This window comes from Lepidochelys kempii, chromosome 11, assembly GCF_965140265.1.
Source record: "Lepidochelys kempii isolate rLepKem1 chromosome 11, rLepKem1.hap2, whole genome shotgun sequence".
NCBI lineage: Eukaryota > Metazoa > Chordata > Testudines > Cheloniidae > Lepidochelys > Lepidochelys kempii.
In genome coordinates this window covers 11,620,742-11,646,062 of record NC_133266.1, presented here as the reverse complement: position 1 = coordinate 11,646,062, position 25,321 = coordinate 11,620,742, and the positions used below count along the sequence as shown (strand labels likewise).

The 25,321-nt window shown below is 41.0% G+C and overlaps 1 protein-coding gene across 2 annotated transcripts; it reads left to right on the top strand.

Moving 5' to 3' along the window:
* The first annotated feature begins 6,572 nt into the window (after window positions 1-6,572).
* CCDC14 (coiled-coil domain containing 14) lies at window positions 6,573-25,066 on the top strand. 2 transcript variants are annotated; one of them, XM_073305135.1, is made up of 13 exons: window positions 6,573-6,746; window positions 11,380-11,435; window positions 11,954-12,029; window positions 12,329-12,401; window positions 12,493-12,633; window positions 12,964-13,209; window positions 13,327-13,421; window positions 14,831-15,410; window positions 16,396-16,537; window positions 20,497-20,576; window positions 21,802-22,020; window positions 22,107-22,239; window positions 23,942-25,066. In XM_073305135.1, the coding sequence occupies exons 1-13, from the start codon at window positions 6,582-6,584 to the stop codon at window positions 24,924-24,926; spliced, it is 2,991 nt and encodes a 996-aa protein (XP_073161236.1). In that variant the 5' UTR covers window positions 6,573-6,581; the 3' UTR covers window positions 24,927-25,066. The 2 variants fall into 2 exon arrangements, with proteins under 2 accessions (XP_073161236.1, XP_073161237.1); XM_073305136.1 differs by lacking the exons at window positions 6,573-6,746; window positions 11,380-11,435; window positions 12,329-12,401 and having other exon boundaries at window positions 11,959-12,029.
* The last annotated feature ends 255 nt before the right edge of the window (window positions 25,067-25,321 follow it).

The window sequence follows — 25,321 nt, the reverse complement described above, 5'->3', positions numbered from 1 at the left end:
TGGCACAGCTTATCAAGTACTTTGATAGGAAAATGAAGAAACGTGCTTCAAAATAATGGTTACTATTAGGCCTTTCACTGTCTTTTTTCTTGTTTCTATCAATAAACAATTTGGCCAAGAAGTCAATCACAAATGTGTGAGTGTGGATTAAGAGACTGTCAGTGGAATGGAACATTGTCACAGGTTAATGATTAGAGCTGGTCAATTTTGTATTTTATTTATTTATTTATTTATTTATTTATTGTGCTGAAAGTTTTCCCTTTGAAAAATACAGTTTTGTTGAAACAAATTATTCATCAGAATATGTCAATTACAACAAAAACATTTTGCAGAAAATTTCTAAACAAAAGTTCTCATTTTGAATTGATGTTTTCATATGAAAAAATGTTCGTTTCCATTTAAAATGCCATTTGGTTTCAGTTTTCGGTTTAAAAAAAACCATACATAACATCTTAATCAAATTAATTCAAAACTTCCCATGGGAAAACTGAAATGTTTTTGAGCAAAAATTGAAAGATTTTCATTCAAAATTTCTTGCAGGAAAAAATTCCAGTTTTCCAACCAGTGATTGGAAACTAATGATTTTTCTGCTGCCAAGTAAGGCCAATGAGAGCCTTATGGAAAATTATCCTGTGACAGGGATATGGTGTTATAGCAGTATCTCATCTAATATCAGTGCTCCTGACACGGAGCATGTCAGTGCTCCTGACAAAGAGCTAGATCACTCCTGAAAGAGGTGAAGCAGTACCACCACAGTGCAAGCACCAAACAACATTCTGTCTTTCCTGCACTCCCCAGAAACACACCCACTATTACTCCCTTTGTGGATACAGCTTACTCCATCGTATGAGATTGGCTCCACTCCATGGGCTGGGGCAAAGTGGAGAACAGCGACAAGCTCTGCCTCTTCGCCATAACTACTCATCGTATTTAGGGTATTGTAAACTCCTGACGGACTACAGAGACCAATCCTTGAGCTCCCCATATAGCAGGGACAGTAATTTTGTCTGCCTTTTATGCAAGGCCATGAAAAGGGAATGAGAAAGGCTTCTTCTGTCCTAGCCCATTTGTGCAAAATGACCACAGAATCTGTCTCTATGTTTTCTGATCCTGCTCCTTAAGTTAATTGAAGTTTTGCCATAGGAGCTGGGCCTAAACTATTATTGACCTTCTGTACCCAAACTGACTTACAGAACAAAACTATTGTGTATTCAGATAACAGCTTAGATACTGAAGTGCAGCTTATTTAAAGGTCTTTTTAAAGTTTGTTTGACTGCTTGAGTGTTCTATTTGTGTTAATTTTATCTCTAAAGAATGGTCAGCTACCCACATACTATCTTGGCTAGGAGATCCAATATAAAGTATTTTAATTTAAACTGGAAATATACATATATTTTTCTTTTAGTACCACCCGCCTTTAAGGCCTCATGCTCCAGCCTAAATCCTCTGGCCAAAGAGAATGGGACTGGGCCTTCTCATAAGTCTTTCAATATTATCCCTGACTTGGTCATAGAGGACACTGTTGAGTAAGAGAGGGGCACTTCCCCCCCCGCCCCCAGGAGTGATTATACTGGCTTTATAGTACTCCGTTTCTGCAAAGAACAAGAAATTACAGTTGAGGCTCATCAAGGGCATAGCTGACTTGATCTTCTTTCTGGAGATGAGTTAGAACATCCAGCAAAGATTGGACCAAATATAAGCAAACATTTGTTATCAGTTATGAATGTGTGAGGTAACGATATATTACTTGATTATTTATAAAATCTCATGATTTTAGGGGTCTGTTTCATGATTTTTGATCACTTGTGGTTGGCAATACTGTAACCTCTAGTCACATCACCTCATTCTATTCTCCTCACTCACTTTCAATTTTAAAAAGAAATCTGGTTGCATATGTCTCTTCTGCTAATATGCATTGTAGAATACATCTCTGAAAATCATTCTAAATGAAGGGGGGGAAGAGGAAGCTGTTGTTTGTTTTTAAATAATTTAGATTAGTTCTTTCTTTAATTATTCAAGCCTTTGCATTCATGGCCATCAATGATCAGTTTGGTGGACGCTCACCCTCATGTCGAGTAGTAGTTTGGTGACTTAAAGCATCTCAGAGAAAATAGTTGCACCATAAGGTACTTGACTTTAGTTTGATAATTGCCCATCATCTTCTGTGAACATTCTCATCTTGTTCTTTGCTTTTTTTCCCTTTAGCACCTATGACTGGCAAGGTGTTAACAGGCGCACGAATGGTCCCTTGAAATATGTGTTAAGTACTTAAAGTAAACAATCTGTTCCACCTTGTATTTTTCTGTGACACTCTGAGTACATTTCCCAGATTTGAAGAAGAGCTCTGTGTAAGCTTGAAAGCTTGTCTTTCTCACCAATAGAAGTTGGCCCAATACAAGATATTACCTCACCCACCTTGTCTCTCTCTCATATTCAATTTGCGATCCGCTATAATCTGCAAACCCTTTTCAGAAGTACTATCATCTCGCCAGTTATTCCCCATTTTGTAATTGTACACTTGATTTTTCCTTCCTATGTGAAGTACTTTGTACTTATCTTTAATGAATTGCATATTGTTGATTTCAAAGCAATTCTCCAATCTGTCAAGGTCATTTTGAATTCAAATTCTGTCTTCTAGTGCTTGCAACCGCTCCCAGTTTGGTGTCATCTGCAAATTTTATAAGCATACTCTCCACTCCATTTTACAAGTTATTAATTAAAATACTGAATAGTATTGGAGCTAGGACTGACCTCTGGGGGATCTTACTAGATACACCCTCCCAGTTTGACAGTAAACCATTAATAACTACTCTTTGAGTAAGATATTTCAGTCAGTTGTGCGCTCACCTTATAGTAATTTCATGTAGACTACATTTCCCCAGTTTGCTTATGAGACTGTTGCATGGGACTGTGTCAAAAGCCTTACTAAAATCAAGGCATAACACATGTCCTGCTTCCCCACAACTAGTAGGCCAGTAACTCTGTCCAGGAAGGAAATTTGGTTGGTTTGGCATGATTTGTTCTTGACAAATCCATGCTGACTATTCCTTATAACTCTATTATCCTCTCTGTGCTTACAAATTGATTGTTTAATAATTTCTTCTATTGTCTTTTCAGATATTGAAGTTAGACTGACTGGTCTATAATTTCCTGGATCTTCTTTGTTCCCCTTTTTTAAGGGAAGTATTATGTTTCCCCTTCTCCACTCCTCTGAGACCTCACCCATCCCCATGAATTCTCAAAGATAATTGCTAATGGTTCTGAGATTGCTTCAGCTGGTTCCTTAAGTACTCTTAATTCCCTGAAGTCCTGATGCTACTGTGAAGCTCACTTTCTATTTTTTTCTATACACCACGTTCATCACCATAGTAGCCAAGTGCCTTCCAGTAGTGAATTAAGCAATGTGACTACACATCTGTCACATGTTGTTTGTTCTCTCATCTTCTCCCCACGGTAAGAAGTGTATGCAATGAAGTGTCTTTTTGTGATAGAGTTTAGAGTATTTTTTTTTAAATATACATGTTACTATGCATTTGTATTAGAAAAGTCAAGGTCAAATAAATGCATCTTTTACTTGGAGAAGAAGGTGGTGAGGTTTGTGACGGTCCTTAGTTCCTGAGAGAATTTGTTTCACAGTCCCAGAACTGCACAGCTGTTTTGTCTGGTAGAAGCAACTGTTACACTGTCCCATTTACAGTTGTGAATGGACCATAGAAATGGCATGAATATGTATTTGTCTTACTATAATTTCATTTTCCTGAGTGGGGCAGCATATCAATTGTAAAACCATCAGTGCCAGGCCTACCTTACAAGGCTATCAATGCCATTCCCTAAAAGGATCCTCCCTTACCAGCATCTAGGATCTCCTACGAGGTCAATGCCCTTCTCTTCCCTTTTCCATTCCCAGCTACTGTTTTAAATGTATCTACTGATCTTTCAATTTTTGTAAAAATATTTGATTGCAATTTCATTGTAACCTCTATTCCACTAGGTGGCACTTGTTGTCTACATAACGAGCCTGTAGCCTTCAGTTTATGATATTGTCCAAGTAAATCATCTGTTCAGTGGCAATAAATAACTGATGACATCAGATTTTATATTTATTGCACAGTCCTTCCATCTCTCATGAAAATGCATACACATTGGGTAACATCCTGCATCTCAATAGATATTAATTATACAGTTCTGTGTTTCTCAACCTTTTCAGGTTGGCAACCCTTTATTCAAAGTAAACAAAATATCACAACTCTCTACCTTACATTTACTATAAAAGTAAGAATAAAAAAAGAATCAAGGATAACAATAGTAACCGTATATAATTTATTTGTTTGTATGTGTCTGTGTAGGTTGACAGAGCATACTTGACTTTGAAATGTAAGGTGTGTGACCAATGGGGAAGTGAGATTTTTCTTTACTTTAGATTGTAATAGAATTTGTAAGGCTTTCAATTAATTGCAGTTAACTCAAGCAATTAACTCAATACAAATTAACTTGATTTAAAAAATTAACCGTGATTAATCACAGTTTTAATTGCACTGTTAAACAATAACAGAATACCAATTTAAATTTATTATAAATATTTGGCTATTTTTCTACATTTTCAAATATATTGATTTCCATTACAATGCAGAATACAAAGTATACAGTGATCACTTTATATTATTATTTGTATTACAAATATTTGTACTGTAAAGAAGATAAACAAAAGAAATAGTATTTTTCAATTCACCTCATACAAGTACTGTAGTGCAATCTCTATCCTGAAAGTGCAATTTATAAAACTTTAGAGCCTACAAGTCTACTCAAGCCTACTTCTTGTTCAGCCAATCGCTAAGACAAACAAGTTTGTTTACATTTGCATGAGATAATGCTGCCTGCTTCTTATTTTTTACATCACCTGAAAATGAGAAAAGGTATATGCATGGCACTGTTATAGCCAGCATTGCAGGGTATTTATGTGCCGGATAAGCTAAATGTTTGTATGCCCCTTCATACTTTGACGAGTAGATTGCACTTTTTTACAGTGCAAATATTTGTAATGAAAAATAATAATATAAAGTGAGCACTCTACACTTTGTATTCTGTGTCGTAATTAAAATCAATATATTTGAAAATGTAGGAAAACATCCAAAATATTTATAATAAATTTAAAATGGTATTCTATTGTTTAACAGTGTGAATAAAAATGCAATTAATTGTGATTAATTTTTTTTCCGCTTGACAGCCCTAAAAATTTGCAATGGCTCACATCAATCCGACTGCCTTTTGTGACACCCCCCAATAGCTTGCAATCCACCAGTTGAGAAAAATTGATAACTCATCATGCTCTGATGTGTCCCCTGCACCACAAGGTAAAACAACTGCTATTGCCAGAAGCTGGGAATGAGCGACAAAGAACTGATCACTTGATGATTATCTGTTCTGTTCCCTCTGAGGAACCTAACATTGGCCACTGTCCAAACGCAGGATACAGGGCTAGATGGACCTTTGGTCTGACCCAGTATGTTATGTTCTAACGGTCACAAATCTTGAATGACTTTCCCCCACCCAACATTGGTTACACTTTACTGTGAATGCAAAGAAGTATCAGTTCAACAGTGGGGCCTGTTCAAGAGAAAGTAACAACGTCCTTGTTAAAAGGAGTACTTGTGGTACCTTAGAGACTAACCAGTTTATTTGAGCATAAGCTTTCCTGAGCTACAGCTCACTTCATCGGATGCATAAAGTGGAAAATACAGTGAGGAGATTTATATACACAGAGACCATGAAAAAATGGGTGTTTATCATACACATTGTAAGGACAGTGATCACTTAAGATGAGCTATTACCAGCAGGAGAGTGGGATGTAGGGAGAGAAAACCTTTTGAAGTGATAATCAAGGTGGGCCATTTCCAGCACATTTCCAGGAGTTAACAAGAACTTCTGAGGACCCGTGGGGCGGGGGGGGGGAGAAAGAGGAATAAACAAGGGGAAATAGTTTTACTTTGTATAATGATTCAACCACTCCCAGTCTCTATTCAAGCCTAAATTAATTGTATCCAATCTGCAAATTAATTCCAATTCAGCAGTCTCTCCTTGGATTCTGTTTTCCAAGTTTTTTTGTTGTCCTTGTTGGGACAGCAACAGCCTGTTTACTAGGCGAGAAAGCTGCGCAGGGGCGGGACATTCCAGGAGGTCGAGGGCGGCGCTGCGGGGTAATCTCCGAAAGGGGCGCCAGGAGCTGGGGGCGTGGGGCTGAGGGGCCCAGTGTCCTGAGGGGACCCGGAGCGGTTAGGATTATGTGGTGAGGCAGCTCTGACTCAGAGGCCGCGTGGACCGGGCTCTGAGGACCAGACCGAGTCCCTGCCCTGCACAACAGGCAGCGAAGGATCTGGTGACGCTCCCGCCGACTGAGTGAAAGAGCGAGCTGCTCTCTGACGTGGCCGGTTAGCCCGGCTTCTCTCTTACTATTGGTTCGCTGGGCCGTGGCCTCCACCAATCCTGGCCCTGGTTTCCTGACTCCGCCCTATTCCGCAGCCCGCTCCGGCTGCCGCCGGCGCTGCGCACGGAGGGAAGGAGCCGGAAGAGGCGGGGCTGAGAGGATGACGGCTCCTCCCCTGCCGCGGCAGCCGTTGGGCCTGTCAGGCAAGTCGAGCTCAGATTGGCCGCACGGTTCTGCTCTGGGGGATGGCTCGGTAGCTCCGCCCCCAGGCTGGGGACGGATGGACGGAGCGATGGCGAGGCCGGGCGCCCTCCGGCATCACAAGGTAGCAGCCGTGGGGGTCGTTGGGGGGCCGAGCGCTGGGGGGTGGGTCGGTCTCCCCTGGAGGTTGGGGGCTGGGCGCGGTGTATTCTCGCTCTGGGATCCTGAGGGGAAGGACTGTTATGGGGGGACTGGGCGCCTTCAGCGGCGGTTTAGGGGTCGCTTTCTCTGCGGGTTGAGGGCACTGGGCGTCTGGGGCAGGGAGAGGAGGGCGTCTGGTTTCCGGGGCTCCTGGGGGCTTGGAAGGGACTGGGTGGGCTCCCAGGTCAGGGGGTGGGGACTTTCCTCTGGGAGTTACTAGGGGTGGGGGGGTGGGAGGTGACTGGGCTCACGGGTCAGGGGAGCTCTCCTCTGGGGGTCATTATGGCTGTGGGGGTTTGGGAGGTGACTGGGCTCATGGGTTGAGGGGGCTCTCTGGGGGACACTCACGGAGGTGCCTGAGCTCATGGGGGCTCTTCGCTGGGGGTCACTCTGGGGGTTAGGAGGTAACTGGCCTCACAGGTCAGAGGGGGACTCTCCTTTGGGGGTCACTAGAGACTTGGGGGAGGAGTCGGGAGGTGACTGGGCTCTCCGGTTGAGGGCTGTCCTCTGGGAGACACTAGGGATGTGTGGGGAGGGTTGGCAGCTGTCTGGCCCCACAGGTCATGGCAGGCGCTCTGGGGGACACTAGGGATGTGACAGGGGATGAGTTGGGAGGTGACTGGGCTAACAGGTCAGGAAGGCTCTCCTCTGGGGGACACTCAGGGTGGGAGGGTTTGGGAGGAGACTGGGATCATAGGTTGGGGGAGCTCTCCCCTGGGGGAGTTGTCAGGTGACTGGGGACACTAGTGGGGCTCTCTTCTGCAGGGGTTGCAGGTGACTGGACTCATAAGTCAGGGGAACTCTTTTCTAGGGGTTACTAAAGGCAGGTGTTACTGGGAGTCTAGATGAGGGATGCAGGACTCCCCGCTTGTGAATGCATGGGTGACCGAGCCTCTCCAGGAATAGCACTTAGGTGACTCTTTGGAGCTCCCCTGGTTGGTGGGGCTGGTGTCACTTCCCCCTACCCTATTACCTATTGTATTCAGTTCCTGCACAGGTGACTGCCAACAGCTGCTTTGCTTCACCTCTTGTTGGGGGTTGATTCCCAAAGTACATTTCCCTGCCTTGTGATCTGGGATATTGCAAAGTGTTACAACAGGACATCTGAAGTCTCCTTCCAACTTACTTAGGCTCTCAATCATTTAGATTCTCCCATTTTTGAGAGCCCAGGGTTGCTATCTGCCTATTTCAGAGTAGCAGCCATGTTAGTCTGTATTCACAAAAAGAAAAGGAGTACTAGGTGCCACTAGTACTCCCTTTTCTATCTGCCTATTTGTGTCAGTCTTAAGGGGACAAAACTGTGTGAACAACATTCCCGTGTTCACATCACTAATTTGCCCAGTGATGTTGGATTTTTGTATCCTAACATGAAGACATGTTGGCATGACATCACATTGCTATATGAAACTTGAGACATATTTGCGAGGTGAGGCAGATCTATGAAGATCAAGGGTAGTGTTGTGAATTTTGGGGTGGGCTTCAGCCCTTGTGTGCGTAATCCATATTTGTTGTGGGCCTGATCCTGCAATCTTTATGCCAGTACCCTCATTGAGGTCAGTGAGATTATTTACATGAGTACCACACACACACACACACCATTAGGCCCTTGCTTGAACTTGTCTTCTGCTATTAAATATTTCAGCTGCAAATATTTGAGCCATGGCAGCAGCTTATTGGTAAAAACTAGTGCTGTGCATTCAGTTGGAAAGAAGTGAATACTTTCTCCTTTGCAATATATTATAAAGCTCTTCACAGTCATGTTATATCACACCTTAAGCCTGTTACTGGTCTGGGTCTGAACTCTTATGAAGAGTCTATGGGATTTTTAATAAATGCAAGTAGTCAGGCCCTCAATTTTACAATATCCACTAGCTCCAGTCTAAGGTATTGGTTCAGTACTGACTTGCAGAGAAATGTTTTGGGGAATTACCAGCACTACTTTCTGTACCACTCTGGGTTTTTCATTGATGTCTCCCATTCAGGAATGAACTTGGCCTGATTTAGCTAAACTTGTGAAATTTGACATATCAAAAGAAGATAAGGCTGTAGGCTATAGACAGTGACAATGGTGCTAGAGGAAAGTGGAAGGGCTATACTGAAATAACTTCTGTCCACAAAACAAACTGATATGTGTCTACACGTAAACACTGACCCTGTAGTTTATATGTGGGTGGACTGCTGCATCTGCACAGAGTGTCATGAAGTCAGTGAAGCTCCATGCATTCAGGACTCTACCTGTGCATTGTAAATTGCAGGATTGAGGCTCAGGCCTGGTCTATGCTAAGGGGTTAGGACGAATTTAGCTACGTTAAGTCGATTTAAAAATGACTGTGTCCACACAATCAACCCCGTTCCGTCAGCCACTAAAGGGCTCTTAAAATCAACTTCTGTACTCCTCCCCGACGAGGGGAGTGGCGCTAAAATCGACCTTGCTGGGTCAAATTTGGGGTAGTGCGGACACAAATCGACGGTATTGGCCTCCAGGAGCTATCCCACAGTGCTCCATTGTGACCGCTTGGGATAGCACTTTGAACTCTGATGCACTAGCCAGGTACACAGGAAAAGCCCTGGGAACTTTTGAATTTCATTTCCTGTTTGGTCAGCATGGCAAACTCAGCAGCACAGGTGACCATGCAGTCCCCCCAGAATTGTAGAGCATAGAATGTTTCTGCGCTCCCCCTATCATCCCCATCCCTGAGATTATTGCAGATTAGAAGGCAAAAAAAACACACTCGCGATGATATGTTTTCCAAGCTCATGCAGTCCTCCCACATTGGTAGGACACAGCTTAATGCGTGGAGACATTCAGTGGCAGAGGCCAGGAAAGAATTAAGTGAGCGCGAAGAGCGGAGGCAGGACGCGATGCTGAGGCTAATGGGGGAGCAAACGGACAAGATGAAGCATCTGTTGGAGCTCCAGGAAAGCCAACCAGAGCACAGACCCCCGCTGCATCCACTGTACAACTGCCTACCCTCCTCCCCATGTTCCATAGCCTCCTCACCCAGACGCCCAAGAACATGGAGGGAGAGGCTCCAGGCACCCAGCCACTCCACTCCAGAGGATGGCCCAAGCAACAGAAGGCTGTCATTCAAACAGTTCGATTTTTAGTGTGGCTACAATAACCAATGTGGCCTTGTCCTTCCCTCTTCCCCCACCCCACCCAGGCTACCGTGTCAGTTATCTCATTTTTTTTTTAATTAATAAAGAAAGAATGCATGGTTTCAAAACAATAGTTACTTTATTTCGAAGGGGAGGGGGACTGGTTTACAGGGAATTAAAATCAACAAAGGGGGCGGGTTTGCATCGAGAAACACACACAACTGTCATACGGAAGCCTGGCCAGTCATGAAACTGGTTTTCAAAGCCTCTCTGATGCGCAGCACGCCTTGCTGTGCTCTTCTAATCGCCCTGGTGTCTGGCTGCTCAAAATCAAACACCAGGCGATTTGCCTCAACCTCCCACCTTGCCATAAATGTCTTCCCCCTTACTCTCACAGATATTATGGAGCACACAGCAAGCAGCAACAACAATGGGAATGTTGGTTGCGCTGAGGTCTGACCTAGTCAGCAAACAGCGCCAGTGAGCTTTTAAACGTCCAAAGGCACATTCTACCACCATTCTGCACTTGCTCAGCCTATAGTTGAACTGCTCCTTACTACTGTCCAGGCTTCATGAGCCATGGGAGCAAGGGGTAGGTTGGGGTAGGTGCGACTGCGTGGTCTGAATCTCCATGAGATGAAACTTAAAGAAGAGAATGACCTGGAGTCTCTGGCTCCCATTTGGTGCTCTAAGAGGAGAATAACCATGTCTGTCCAGGCGCCCCGATTGACCTCCCTGAGGTCTGCCAGGAACACCCAGGAAATGTACGACAGCTATCAATCCTAGTGCATCATCTGCCGCAAAGACAAAGAGTTGTGCTTTATAGCAATGCAGTACCATGTCTGCCAGCAGCACCCAGGAGATGTACGGTGACCGTGAGCTAAGTGGGCTCCATGCTTGCCGTGGTATGGTGTCTACACGGGTAACCCAGGAAAAAAGGCACAAAACGATTTTCTGCCGTTGCTTTCACGGAGGGAGGGACAGAGGGATGGGGGCCTGATGACATGTACCCAAAACCACCTGCAACAATGTTTTTGCCCCATCTGGCATTGGGAGCTTAACCCAGTATTCCAGTGGGCAGTGGAGACTATGGGAACGCTGGGATAGCTACCCACAGTGCACTGCTCTGTAAGTTGATGCTAGCCACAATAGTGAAGATGCACTCCGCCGACTTAATGCACTTAGTGTGGACATACACAATCGACTGTATAAAATCGGTTTCTAAAAATCGACTTCTATAAAAGTGACCTGATTTCGTAGTGTAGACATACCCTCAGTGGTCTTTGCTGTGTTCCCCCTCATTACTTAAAAAATATAAATTAGCCTTTTTAGACTTTATTTATTGTCTCAGATTTAGCAATCCGATGGTATTTGGTATACTTCTATTATATTGCAAAAATAATTAATTGAAATTAAAATAATATTTATTGGTGTATATTTGTGTAATAATTCAACAGGTACTGTCTTCTGGAAGGCTAACAGGAGCAGCTAAGTTAGCAAGTGGAAAAAAACAGTAAGAATTTAATCATTAATACTGTCTAGTGGTGTACCTGTAAGCATTCAAAACAACCATACAAATCAAAAGCCAGCAACTCTTTGCGTTTATTAAATGTCAGCAACTCTTTGCATTTATTAAATATTAAGTCCCAACTGAAAGATGCTGCAAGTGGCAGATCCTGCTGTCCTTGGACAGGCAAAACGTCCATTGAAGTTAGTGGGAGTTTGGACTGTACAATGACTAGAGGGAAGATTAACCCCTTTAGCAAACAACATGCCTTAGACTTCCATTTCGCATTTATGAAATATTAATTAAATTTCCCCCCTAGATTACTGAATGAATATGGGGACTAGTTATATGTAAGCTTTCTGAGTAAGGGCCAGTCCTACCCTAACATATGCTGGTAATGTCTGCTGCAGTTACTTGCTTATCTCATTACAGCATTTGGCTCTATTGTAAAGTGCAGCACATTGTGTATGTAGTTTTTTGTTATATATTTATAAGAGGAAGTAAACAGGGAATGTCTTTTTCAGGATTGGCTTAAGAAAAGCATGCAGTTCTGATGTGGGCTCTGGCTACTCTCTCTATTCCAGCGACTCTGAGGATCAGGTAATTTGAGATGAATTGGCTCCCTTATACATGCAAATTAGAAATTAACTAAAATTACTGTAACATTAAATTCATTTGATAGAAACACAATACAATCTCTCAAATATAAATATAACAAATCAGTAAAAAAATTTCATTGATGGCATGTAAATAAATATGTGACTCAAACCCAGTCCAGAAATAACTGTGACTCAAACACTTTCCAAATAGGAACTTCTTGACTTTATTTCATTGCCCTTACTGGTTTTGTGTTACAATAAATCAGTGCCTGTATTCTGACTGCAACATTCTTTCTGCAGGTTGTAACTATACATAATGGGCTTGATCGCTGTGCAGCTTTACTGCAGGATATTTTGCAAAATGAGGCCACAGGTTGTACCTTATTGAAATTTTGAATTAAATGTTAGTTCCTGTAGGTCTCTTATTTATTTTGTTGAATGGCTTTTGTTTCAAATAACATTAGGAATGGAGACGGTAAATCGAAAACCAGGGAAAGTAACTTCTGTTAAGGCTACTATCAGGCCTATACTAGCCAAAGGAAATAGTTCAAAAAAGAAAGGACTGAAGAGAAATATTCTTGCTGCCCATATTCACAAAGAAATTGGTAAGCGCTTGTCCTTGGTTTGGCCTTTACTTAAACAATGTTTTCATCCATAACTGTTTTATTTCCTCAATAAATACAAATACGTGTTCATTGTTACCTCATCTGCAGAATTAATTAATGTGGTTATAATATTGTGCAATTTATTTTGGTTTTAAACTCTGGTTTAATAAAATAAACTTACTATGGCTTGATTGTTTCTGTCAATTTTAATCAAATTAATCAATCCAAATGGGTTCATAGCATTTGATTCTTGATGTCAAGAATTTTCATGTAAACATTTGTGTTAGTTTTCCTTTAGCACTATACAAACTTCAACTTTATTTTCTATAGTGCCGGTGTCAAATAGGAAAGCAGCCTCTTGTAATACACCTGCTGTTGACAAAGAGGGAGAACTTTCCAGCTCAGTACAAAATCAGCCTGTTCAACCAATTCATGTGCCTTTTAATCAACACTCTCCTGTGATGCATCAAAAACTGTGTGAGCATGTGCAAACCCAAATGTCTCTGATAACTGGCCAAGTTCCACCAAGCTGTAATGGAATTCCTACTGTACCTGCTTACCCTGTTTCAGATCCTGGTTAGTATGAATGTTATCGTATAGTTAGACACTATTTTGGGGGTTGTTTTTAGGTTTTTTTGGCAAGAAAAAAAATCTTTAAATTTAACAATGTTAGTTTTTGTGTATTTGTTTCAGGATATCAAAGTGTTACAGCATTTAATTATCGTTTACCTACCTCCACACCAAGTCTGTCCCCGCAGCATTCAGCTAATCCTTTACTCATTCAGTCTGTAAGTACACGATTTAAACTATAAATAAACATTTAAGTTAGTGTTGTCATCTTTGTCTTATTCTGTGGCTTTCATTTCTACTGAAATCTATACACTTTCTTGGCCTTAATAGGAAATTTTCCCAAGGAAAAAGAAACTCAGTGCATTTTATGTCTCATAAAATCTGTGATGAAAGTATAGATATGGTGGTGCTTATAATATATTATGTGATGTAAAGGTGATTCACAAATATATTGTTAGCAAGCATTGCTACTTATATTGTGCCTGCAGTAGACTCCAAAAATGAGGTAAGCGGCATGCCAGTGGGGGGACTGTTCACTTCTGTTTGTTATGCTTATGTTTTTTTTATGTTGAATTCTGTGAAGTATCCATTTCCCACCCCTTCCTGAGGAGGACTGATAGTTACTGATCAGTGTAACATCCCAATCTCACTGCACTGATGATTGTGTCATTAACCTAACCTTGAATATTTTAACCTATTAAAAACCACAGTGACTAGAAGTGCTAATGTGATCAGTGGAAAGTAGTGTAAAACCCATTGTTCTCAAATATGGTTTGTGTGTTAAAGCTTTGCATTTTAATATCCTTATCTATTTCAGGGTACAACATTAAAAAACAACAACAAAGCAAACCCCCTCCTGCAGTTTTGGGAAGTGTGGGAAGAGGGTTTACATTGCCCCTATAGTCAGATTGCGGGTGCCACCATTGTTCCATAGCTAGCATGATCTTCAATCAGCACTCTATGGGATATCATCTCATTTGCTAGAAGTTTTGGACTGAGGGAAGTCTGTGCTTCACAGATCGAAAAAAACACTATGTAAAATTAAGTTATTGTTAGAAATATGTTGACTGTCTTCTTATGTTGTTCGTAGCATTCAGCACATACATTTATAGTATATTAGTCAAAATGCCAAAATACAGAAAAATATTGACTTGTACACAATGTGTTTGTTTTCCTCTGTGTCTGTGGGTACCAGCAATGAATACTAGTTATAAAGATAGGGAAAGTAAGGAAATATATCAGGAAGATTCTTACAAGCACACTGAAAATGAATTCCCACCCCAAGAAAACAGAATCCTTTTGTCCCTCCCCAATATAAAAAGATGAAAACATCAATTTAGCTCTATTGCTGAATTACAGATAACATTTAAGATCAGACCAACTAGTCTTATTGGTAATCCTAACTATATTTGCCTTTTAACTACTCCTGAACACAGTGAAAGGTCATACACTGCAGCCTGAATGAATTTGAGTACTATTTTAACTGTTTTTTAAATGACAAACAGTGAGCAACATCACATTAAATAAGATTGGCTTCCAAATGTTGAAAGAAACCTCACTACTACATTTAGGTGCCATGAAAATACAAATAATAATAATTTGTTTAATATGTATATTCTCTGTTTAGGGTGTTCCTGCTCACAGTTACAACCAGTGTGCACCACAAGCAGGAGGAACTGTGTTTTTCCCTGGAGTTTCTGTTCCTGCTTCTATTTCTTCACAGGCACGGTCTGTCACCACTGGTCCTCAGATGACACCCTGTGCACCAGTAGCTGTGCCAAATAATTCCACAGCATCTACATTTCTTCCAGCATTTTATGGCAGCGAGGTGATTTCAAACCAAGGAAATCATGAGCAACGGGTAAAGGAGGCAGACTTGATAAGATGTATACAAGCTCACCTGGCTCTCTTAGAACCACATGAAGCAGAGAGTGACAGAGTTGGTCAGAAGTACCAGAAGTTTGATCCAGCACAGTCCAAGGTCTCAGATACCAAAGAAGAGGAAACCGCTGAGGAACATAGTGAGGGTACTACCAGTGAAGAAGAGGACTTGAATGCAGTTGACATAGCACCAGTGAGGGAGACAAGCTGTCAGACAAGTTTTGATAAAGTTTTAAAGCCTAAAAAAGCAAGCCCAGAAAAAACAGCCCAAAAAGTTAAAACAGTAAAATATCTTTTGGGAGAGCTCAAGGCACTGGCAGACCAAGGTAAAAATGTTTTTATCAGCACAGTAGAATATATATCACACAGGTGCTATGCTACATGAATGGATATTCTTAGAAATCCATAATATACCATTGTGTGATGAATTATTGTAATTCAGATGTTACAAAATTACAATGTGCAATAGTTTTCTTTTTAATAGAGCTGTATGTTTTGATCTGAAGGAAGATAAAGTGAGTGTTTCAATGTGTGTCTGAGATCTTAAAATTGTTATAGCAATTAGTAAAAGTAGTGTTTTCATTCTGCGTATAGTCTGTGGGAAAGCTCTGCTCTTACACTTCCCAGAAGAGGTGATCGGGGAGTGGTGTGGAAAGGTTCTAAAAGATTTCCCTTCAGAGATCAGTTGGAAAGATGGTGGCTGTGATTTAACGGGGATCTAGACCAATGGCTCTCAATCTTTCCATATTACTATACCCCTTTTCGGAGTCTGATTTGTCTTGCATATCCCCAAGTTACACCTCACTTAAAAACTACTTGCTTACTAAATCGGACCTAAAAATACAAAAAAGTGTCACTGCACTATTATGGAAAAATTTCTTACTTTCTCATTTTTACCATAATAAATAAATCAATTGGGATATAAATACGGTACTTACATTTCAGTGTATAGTATAAAGAGCAATATAAACAAGTCATTGTCTATATGAAATTTTAGTTTGTATTGATTTCACTAGTGCTTTTTATGTAGCCTGTTGTAAAACTAGGCAAATATTTAGATGAGTTGATGTACCCCCTGAAAGACCTCTGTGTACCCCCAAGGGTACATGTACACCTGGTTGAGAACCACTGATCTAGACCATATTTCACAGCCAAATAGTAATTTAAGAAGTGCAAATAAAGAGGGGTAATTTAAACATTAAAAGCTCTACACATCTTAAAAGGTAATAGAATTTATGTTCAGCCATCTCATAAATTGCTTAATTGTGTATATATATGCAGCTGTTTTGTGTTTAATTTTTTTTCTTATAGATGATTCTGAAATATTGAGGCTAATACATGAGGTAGAAGACTGTGTTTCATTACTGCCAGCAGTAGTTGGAAGTACCAATGTACAAGCTGAAATAGCACTTGCTATACAACCTCTTAGAAGTGAAAATGCCCAATTGCGTAGGTCAGTAAACATTCAACAAGTGAGCAACCTATTTCAAAAATACGTATGGTGTTAGCTAACTTCATTGTTATAAATTGCATGTTGTAGTATAGTTACAATGTATTATTCTTAGATCACATTCTTGTTTTCTGTTGTCTATATTGTATTCACATGCAGGGGTTTTGTTTATACTATGCTTTGTATGGTATATTGCTTCTGAAAAAAATCTTTAAGGTATTCATATTTAGTGCATGGATATTTGAACAAGCTTCTTGCTACCGATGAATAGGAATGTTTTACTTCTTCCATCAGTTTTCCTAACTGAATGATGGTCTCTTGTTGAAATGCAGCACTGAGTCAGGTGGTCTATCTCTTCCATGGACTTGCTCTGTGCCTTTAGGTAAATCACTTAACCTAACTGTATTGAGTGCATTAGTCTGCCCCAGAGAGGTATAGATTCTAATTCGCACAGGATGGCATGCACTAACTGGCTCCTGTGGAACCTGGTGGCATGCACTAGAAGTTCCCTAGTGTGTGTTAATGTAGGACTGTTTGAAACAGTTTCACCTATTTGTAAAATAAAATATTAGCCTAGAGAAGAACTGTAAAGTTGAATCCACTGTTCATAAAGTGCTTTGCAATTTTCAGCTGAGAAGTGCAATACAATTGCAAAATTGAATGAAAAGTTGACATTTCAAATTAGAACTCAAATAAAGCATTTTGACTGCAGGCAACAGATTTCACAATGTTTAATATAGATAGGACAGATGTTCTCGGTGTTACCTTTGAAATTATTGTGCTTAGAGCTCCAGTAGAAGGGATGGAATTTTGAAACTGGAAATATCAATTGTGTGAGAAGTCCTTTGGAAAAGGTGAGCGTGCATCTGTCTAGGAGCAGCAGACTACAAATAGGTTTGGCAGCATTCAGTTTTAATTGATGTGTCAGTAAACATTGATTTCAGCTGACATGCTGAAACTGACACACACAAAAATTGATCAGTAACAGTGTAGGAGGTTCCCCCACCACTCCCCCTCCCCCCCAACTCCATTTTGCACCTGCAGAGATTGGGTGTCACCGGCCCTGTAACAGGTTAGAGAGCTCTCTGCAGCCCTGCTATCACGGCCAGATTCCCTCATTCCATGACAGCAGAGCTGCACAGCGATCCCTGTGCTGCTGCAGAGCAGGTGACATCCAATTCCTGCAGGTACAAAGAAGGCTGTGGTCCTGGTTGAGCAGAGACCTCCAGCCAGGACTGCAAGGAATAGTAGGAGGATGAGCACCTGGCTGCAGGAGAGACCACCTGCTGCTGAATGGCTCTTTCCCTGGGCAGGAACCATTCGGTGGTGGGGTGGCCTCCCCGGCATCCAGGGCTCATCTTCCTCCTTGTGGCCCTGGCCGGGGGGTCTCCGTTCTGCCCAGCTAGGACTACAAGCCTTGCCCACACTTATGCCTGCCAGGGATCAGGTGTCTGCAGCTCTACTGTCATCGACCCACTCACCAGCTGGCAGTGTCAGAGGTCTGACAGTGGGGTTGCAGAGGGTTCTCTTCACAGCCATGGGGCCACTGCTGCCCAATCCCTGCAGATATAAGGTGCAGGGAACGCTGCAGTCCTGACGAGGCAGAGTAGAGACCTCTGGCCAGGGCTGCAAGAAGCTGCAGGGAAGGCCTCCCTGCTGCTGAATGACTCCAGGCTGGGGATAGAGCCATTCAGCAGCAGTGTGGCCTCCCCCCTGTGACCAGGGCTTGTCTTACTTCTGGTAGTCTTGGTCAGGGATCTCTGCTGAACTAGGAGTGCGGTCTCCCATGTACCTTGCATCCAGTTGTTTTGGACTGCTCAGCTGTGCAGGGAGTCCTCTGCAGCCCTACTGTCAGTGCTGCCCCAACCCCACCCTTAATCCTCCTTAATTTCCAGTAAAAATACACTAAAAATCCTTAAAAATAAAATCATAGAATCATAGAATATCAGGGTTGGAAGGGAACCCAGAAGGTCATCTAGTCCAACCCCCTGCTCGAAGCAGGACCAATTCCCAGTTAAATCATCCCAGCCAGGGCTTTGTCAAGCCTGACCTTAAAAACCTCTAAGGAAGGAGATTCTACCACCTCCCTAGGTAACGCATTCCAGTGTTTCACCACCCTCTTAGTGAAAAAGTTTTTCCTAATATCCAATCTAAACCTCCCCCACTGCAACTTGAGACCATTACTCCTCGTTCTGTCATCTGCTACCATTGAGAACAGTCTAGAGCCATCCTCTTTGGAACCCCCTTTCAGGTAGTTGAAAGCAGCTATCAAATCCCCCCTCATTCTTCTCTTCTGCAGGCTAAACAATCCCAGCTCCCTCAGCCTCTCCTCATAACTCATGTGTTCCAGTCCCCTAATCATTTTTGTTGCCCTTCGCTGGACTCTCTCCAATTTATCCACATCCTTCTTGAAGTGTGGGGCCCAAAACTGGACACAGTACTCCAGATGAGGCCTCACCAATGTCGAATAGAGGGGAACGATCACGTCCCTCGATCTGCTCGCTATGCAGCTACTTATACGTCCCAAAATGCCATTGGCCTTCTTGGCAACAAGGGCACACTGCTGACTCATATCCAGCTTCTCGTCCACTGTCACCCCTAGGTCCTTTTCCGCAGAACTGCTGCCTAGCCATTCGGTCCCTAGTCTGTAGCTGTGCATTGGGTTCTTCCGTCCTAAGTGCAGGACCCTGCACTTATCCTTATTGAACCTCATCAGATTTCTTTTGATATTAACTGAGTTTTGCCAAGTCTAACTATAAAAGTTCTGCTACATGTTTTTGTCTATATGTGAAAGCATAGTGACTGTAATTTAGCCTATCTCTGGAGAATCCAGGAGGAATATAACTTTTAAATATCCTCTTTGTTGAACAATTGCTGCTTGTTCTTAGACATTAGTGCAGGGGAGGGCAAACTATGGCCCGTGGGCTGGATCCGGCCCATCCAAGCTTTCAATCTGGCCTGCGGGATTGCCAGCCCTGTGGCGTAGTGGGGCTAAGGCAGGCTCCCTGCCTGCCCTGGCCTTGCGCCGCTCCCAGAAGTGGCCAGCACCATGTCCCTGCGGCCCCTGGGGGAGGGAGGAGCGGTGTGCTACATGCACTGCCCTTGCCTGCAGGCACCGCCCCCCGCAGCTCCCATTGGCAGGGAATGGGGAACTGCGGCAAATGGGAGCTTCGGGGATGGTACCCGCAGGCGAGGGCAGTGTGCGCTGGAGCTGCCTGCCCCACCCCACCCCCAGGAGCTGCTGCTGGACATGCTGGCCACTTCCAGGAGTGGCGCAGGGCCAAGACAGGCAGGGAGCCTGCTTTAACCCTGCTGCATGCCATTGCCACCCCAGAGCCACACGAGGTAAGCAGCACCGGACTGGAGCCCGCACCCCAAACCCCTCCTGTAGTTTATCTTATTAACTGATCTCTAACCATAACAGCATAACAAGGGTCTAGAGAATGCTTTCCCAAAGTATGCAGAAAAGCATGTTGAGAACTAGGAGGGAGTATTATTTTCTGTGTGTATTTTTCCATTTGAAACCTATTGCCATCTTTTCTCAGGACTGACCTTTTTCCTAGAAATACCAGTGAGTTCTCTAACTTTTAAACTGCAGGTCCTAAGTAGTTAGCATGCATATGTCTTTAGACAGTCTGTTCTCAAATGCAGAAAGAATCTCTTTTCAGGATACATGCTTAATGTAAAAGTAGACACCCCTTTCCTCTGAGCTAAAATGGAGCAAAGTTACCATGATTTTTGAAAAGAGCTCATTCAGCTAAAGAAAGGTGGAAATGCAAACTTTGACAAAATAGATTATTAAAACTTTTTTTTTAAACTTCCAAAATTAAAAACATTTTTGTTACGGTTCTATTCTAATTAAATTAGCAAACTTTCATATACAAACCAATTTCGATATTCAACCTTTTGAACTTACTCTGTATTTGGACTTTCTCCATTTATGCTTTATCATTCACATTTAGGAGATTAAGAATATTGAACCAGCAACTCCGGGAGCGAGAGAGAGCTGAAAAGGAATCCAGCCTGGATTGCAACTTTGAATGCAAGTGTATATTGCAAGTGATGGTGTGGGAAATGGGGGTAAAGATTTTAGCTCCACTGAACTCAGCAGAGCACCACGCAGACAGTGGGATCCTCCTGAGCAGCTCCAGTGTAGGATTTGGAACTGTAGCCTTACTATAATAAGGATGAGACACCAGACAACTGATGGGTATAAAGCAAACCTCCTTGTATCTTGCAAAGGTTCCTACTTTTATCTGCAAACAAAGGTCACATTATAACAGAGTTTTTGAACTACGTAACTCAGTGCATAAGGCATCTGATATTAGAGTCTGACTTTAAAGTAGAAGGGCAGTTTTCCTCTATCTTCCTTTGAGAGAACTGGGCAAAAAACCCACAGCACATCATTACATGACAATTACAGCTTATCTGCTGTGAATTAATGTGACAGTGGGTAACGTTACCATGACACCCATCTAAAAATATTTTACTAAGCCCTGGGGAAAGAAGGGAAGGCAATACCGCTTTGCAAAATTATACGTGCAAGTTCAGTACTGTACTCAAAAGTACAAGTACAGAATTAAATAACTAATTTAATTGCATGTTTTAAATATAGAAAACTGCACTCCACATTCTATCACTGTGATAATGGGGACTATTATCCGCACAGGCTTGAAGTTTTAGGCCCTAGTCTTGTAGTGAGCTGTGTACAAGTGTATTGAAGTCTCTCCGGCTCTGAATGGATGTACTCATGCTCATGTCACTGCAGGATCAGGGCCTTAGATATCACTGAGCAATACCAAGTCTTGTGGTCACGTTTTAAAGAGAAAATTAATCCTTAAATATTTTATTGTAGGTAGCTTGTCATAGGATATGAGACAACATTTTTTTATTTTGATGAAAATAGTGTTGCGTTATCTTGGTGGTAGGTGCAAATACATCAGTTACAATGTTCTTTATATCTTGTCATTCCAGTACAGGATAATAGGATTTAAAGATTTAGCACTAATAAAAATCTTTCCAAATACACCACTTAAAAACATGTAAAATATCTACTGGTAGCTGAAGAGAATTCCTTCTCTACAGTTTTGATTTATGCTTATATTCACACACAACTTCTGACTGTAACATAATAGATATTGTAATCTGTTGTTCTTAATTTCTAAGAATTTGAATGATGATTTCGGCTTTAATAGTTACAAATTACATTTCTTTTGGGCATAGAAATAAAACATTTAAAAAAACTTGCTATGTTTCTCTTCCTATAGTAATTTCACTACAATCCCTGAATACGACACTCCAGAGTCAACTCAAGGAATCTTTAAAGGGCCTTGAATCACTGCACAATAAAAATGAAGAACTGCTTAAAATAATCGAAAACCAAAAAGAAGAAAATAAACAGTTTGCAAAAGTTATCCAGGAGAAAGATAAAGAACTGCTTGAAAACAAACAGCAGTATGACATTGAAGCTACAAAGCTGAAAATTGGTGCGTGTTTTGAACTGACTTGATTTTTTCACTTGGTGCTTTTACATTTAAAAAAAGACTAAATAAAATTGTACTTGGCATTTTAGAAGTGGATGAGGCACTGGCAAATGTGAAGAGCTTCCAGTTTAAGTTGGAAGCCTCGGAAAAAGAAAATCAGATCTTGGGCATAACATTACGTCAACGTGATGCAGAAGTAAACAGACTGCGTGAATTGACTCGGTAATATTGGTCACACAGTTTTTCTTCTTGACATTTCTTCCTTATTTTGAATTATTGAAACAATGTTAAAATAATACTGCAGTCTCTCCCTACGTTGTCTTTGTGTTAACTTTGTGTTAAGGTCTAGTCCTAAAGATCTTATAGCCTATCTATGAGTCTTGCAATTTATTTACTCTTTCTAGAGCCTAGAAACCCCAATCAGGGAGCAGGGCTATACTGATGCTGTACAATCAGATAACAAAGACGCAGTACCTCCTCCAGACAGCTTACACTAAAGGGGTCAGAAAGTAAACAGGTAGACAAGATAAACATGTGGGGTGGGTTGTGTCAGATGATGGAACAATAAAACTAATAATTTAGCATAAAAGCAGAAGTTTTGGCTTCCCCTTTTCTAACTTATGCAATACTTAGAAATAACTATCATGTCAGGTAGGTCAAATGCCACATGCTGTATTCATGGGAGAAGGCAATGACTTTGTTTGTCTCTCTAGTCGTGGCTACCCAGGTGATCCTTCCCTAGGACCTGCAGCGTTTGGGAACTAGTTCTGCAGCCTGTTTGAAGGGGAGGCAGTCTCCCTTTTCTTTGTGAAAAGACCTGGAATAAATCTTCCTGAGAAGAACCTTGCAGATACTCTCCCTTGTGGGCCCACAATTAGTTTTCCTGTGGGAAGAAACGATCTCTCTCTGTTAAAGACACACTTAAAATGAAATTTATGACTAGATTTCCTTCATTTTTGAGAGCTTTAGATCCTGAGTGAAGCTGCCTTAATCACATTTATTTGTGAAGTTATTTTATGGGGTTTTTTTATGAGTTCATGGTGGCAAGGTTTGGAGCTTCACAATCTTTTGTACACCTATATTGTGTGGTTCTGATAATAGATCTCTCCAGTTACTTGACTTGTTTTGGATTATTTATATTTTACTGATGTGCACTAGGAGTTTTACTATTCAGTTGGGTTATCCAAAATTCAAATTTTACCAGCCCCCATAATAGTGTACAGTATTTTCCTTAGTGTATATACACCTTACATATTTTCCTGTCGCTATACTAACTGCTGACCACCAGATGGTGATAGCCATATGTACATGTAATGAGCTGAGTCTTCATTTGTCTTGGCATAGAAAGCAGAAAATGAGTAACTGTGATTGCCCTTGTCTATTTCTGTATTTAAATATTTACTTAAGCATTGTATACAATTTAAAGGAAGCATTTTTTCCAAATTGCTTTCAAAAGCAGACCTCCATATCTTAACACAGACTTTGAAAATCATAGAATCGTAGGACTTGAAGGGACCTCGAGGTCATTTAGTTCAATCCCCTGCACTTATGGCAGGACTAAGAATTATCTAGACCAAAATCAGTTATACTGTGTCCTCTAGTTACTTTATAAATGTTAAAGTTCTCTTGTCTTAAAGTCATTTAATCTTCTCTTCATAAGGGCACATAAGTGAGAAAGAACCTCATTGCTTGCTATTAATTTCAAAGGTACATTTCATTGAATTGAAGAATGACACTCAATAGAACTTGGGTAGTTTAAAATTTGTATTGATTTTTTTTGTGCTGTCTTGTGGAATATGAATTAGGTTTTTAAAATGATCATTGCAATCTTAAATTGATAAGTATATCTAAATATTAAATTTTAAATATGGTTTATGAAAAGTCATGATACATAGTGGATGACCTAATAAATTGCTCTTAACAGAACCTTGCAGAGCAGCATGGCCAAGCTTCTCTCTGACCTCACTGTAGACCATGTTAGACACAGACCTGAAAAAGGTCTTACAAAATCTCTTCTGGAAGACTATGAGAAACAGCTGAAACCCAACCCATTCCCTGTGAGTACTTCCATAATGAGTTACCTCAAAAAATTAGAAAGTGATCAAATTTTGACAAATACAGAACTTCAATTTTCAAATAAAACTGAAGAATTGGAAATGCCAGGTCTAGCCTGTGAAAAGTTTGTTGCTGAAGGATCTTATAAAAAAAGTACACTCTTAGCAGAGGAAATAACTGCTCAAAGAATTCTTCCTACTCTGTCAAAGCAAGATACAGAAACAATTAGTGATTCTGGGACTTTAACAAAGGAAGAACACAAACTGGATGAGACCATTTATATTCCATTGACTAGCAGTGTCTCTAAAAAACAGCCATTGATATCTGAAAGAAAAATGTGTGCACAACACCAGGTCAGCGTGGCTTCCAAGAATTTGAACTATAACTGTGGGCTCTCTGATTCTCAGAAGCAGAATGGATTTGGGATGTTGGATGATAAAAAGATTTTTGATAAAGTCAATGGGGGCTACGACTTGAGAAAGACAATAGAAAATACATCTGAAACCACAGGGAAGACAACTGAGCTGGAAGGAGACAAGCTCCTAGTAAGGCCAAAAGAAATAATTGGAACTGCTAAAGATTTTACAGACAAATCAGCTAAACCTCAGTCTGATAAATACCTTTACACTTGCATGCCACATCAAAAGGAGAATTTTCAGAAAAAAGGCACTGAAATGTCTGACTCTAGTTTCTGTACTTTTGACTGCATATCAGGAAAATCTGAATGGAGCATGTCTTCCTTCTCAACATTTACTTCACGAGATGAAGAGGACTTTAAAAATGGGCTAGCAGCCTTGGATGCCAACATAGCTAGATTACAAAGGACTTTGCAGACTGGCATTATGAAACAGTGAATGAGGAAACTAAAGACTATTTTGTTCAGATAATTGTTAGGTGGTTTTTTTTAGTAATTTAATATGATGTATTGTTTTTGGAATGTCAATATTTGTATTGTCTTTTTGTATAAAATGGCTGGTTCCTAGCAGTTAAATTATGACTGGAATTTATTTTCTTAGTTAATGAATTAAGGTGCTATTTCCCTTGTGAAAACTACCATAATTAGTGCAAGGGAAGAGTTTATTTAAAATTCCTAAATGCAGACATTAAAATTAAGTTTTATACTGTAGGAAATAAAACCTTTTTCTATTAAATGGTGGATGAAATATTCATTTGGTTTCAATATACTTTTCAAAGTAGTAAGTAGTTTATATTCAGATAAAATCTAATATCTCATTAAGATGACATGAGT

Coding starts and splice junctions, on each gene's coding strand:
- CCDC14 (XM_073305135.1), top strand. CDS start 6,582: ATGACGGCTCCTCCCCTGCCGCGGCAGCCGTTGGGCCTGTCAGGCAAG. Junction 12,030..12,328: donor CCAGCGACTCTGAGGATCAG/GTAATTTGAGAT, acceptor TTCTTTCTGCAG/GTTGTAACTATACATAATGG. Junction 15,411..16,395: donor CAAGGCACTGGCAGACCAAG/GTAAAAATGTTT, acceptor TTTTTCTTATAG/ATGATTCTGAAATATTGAGG.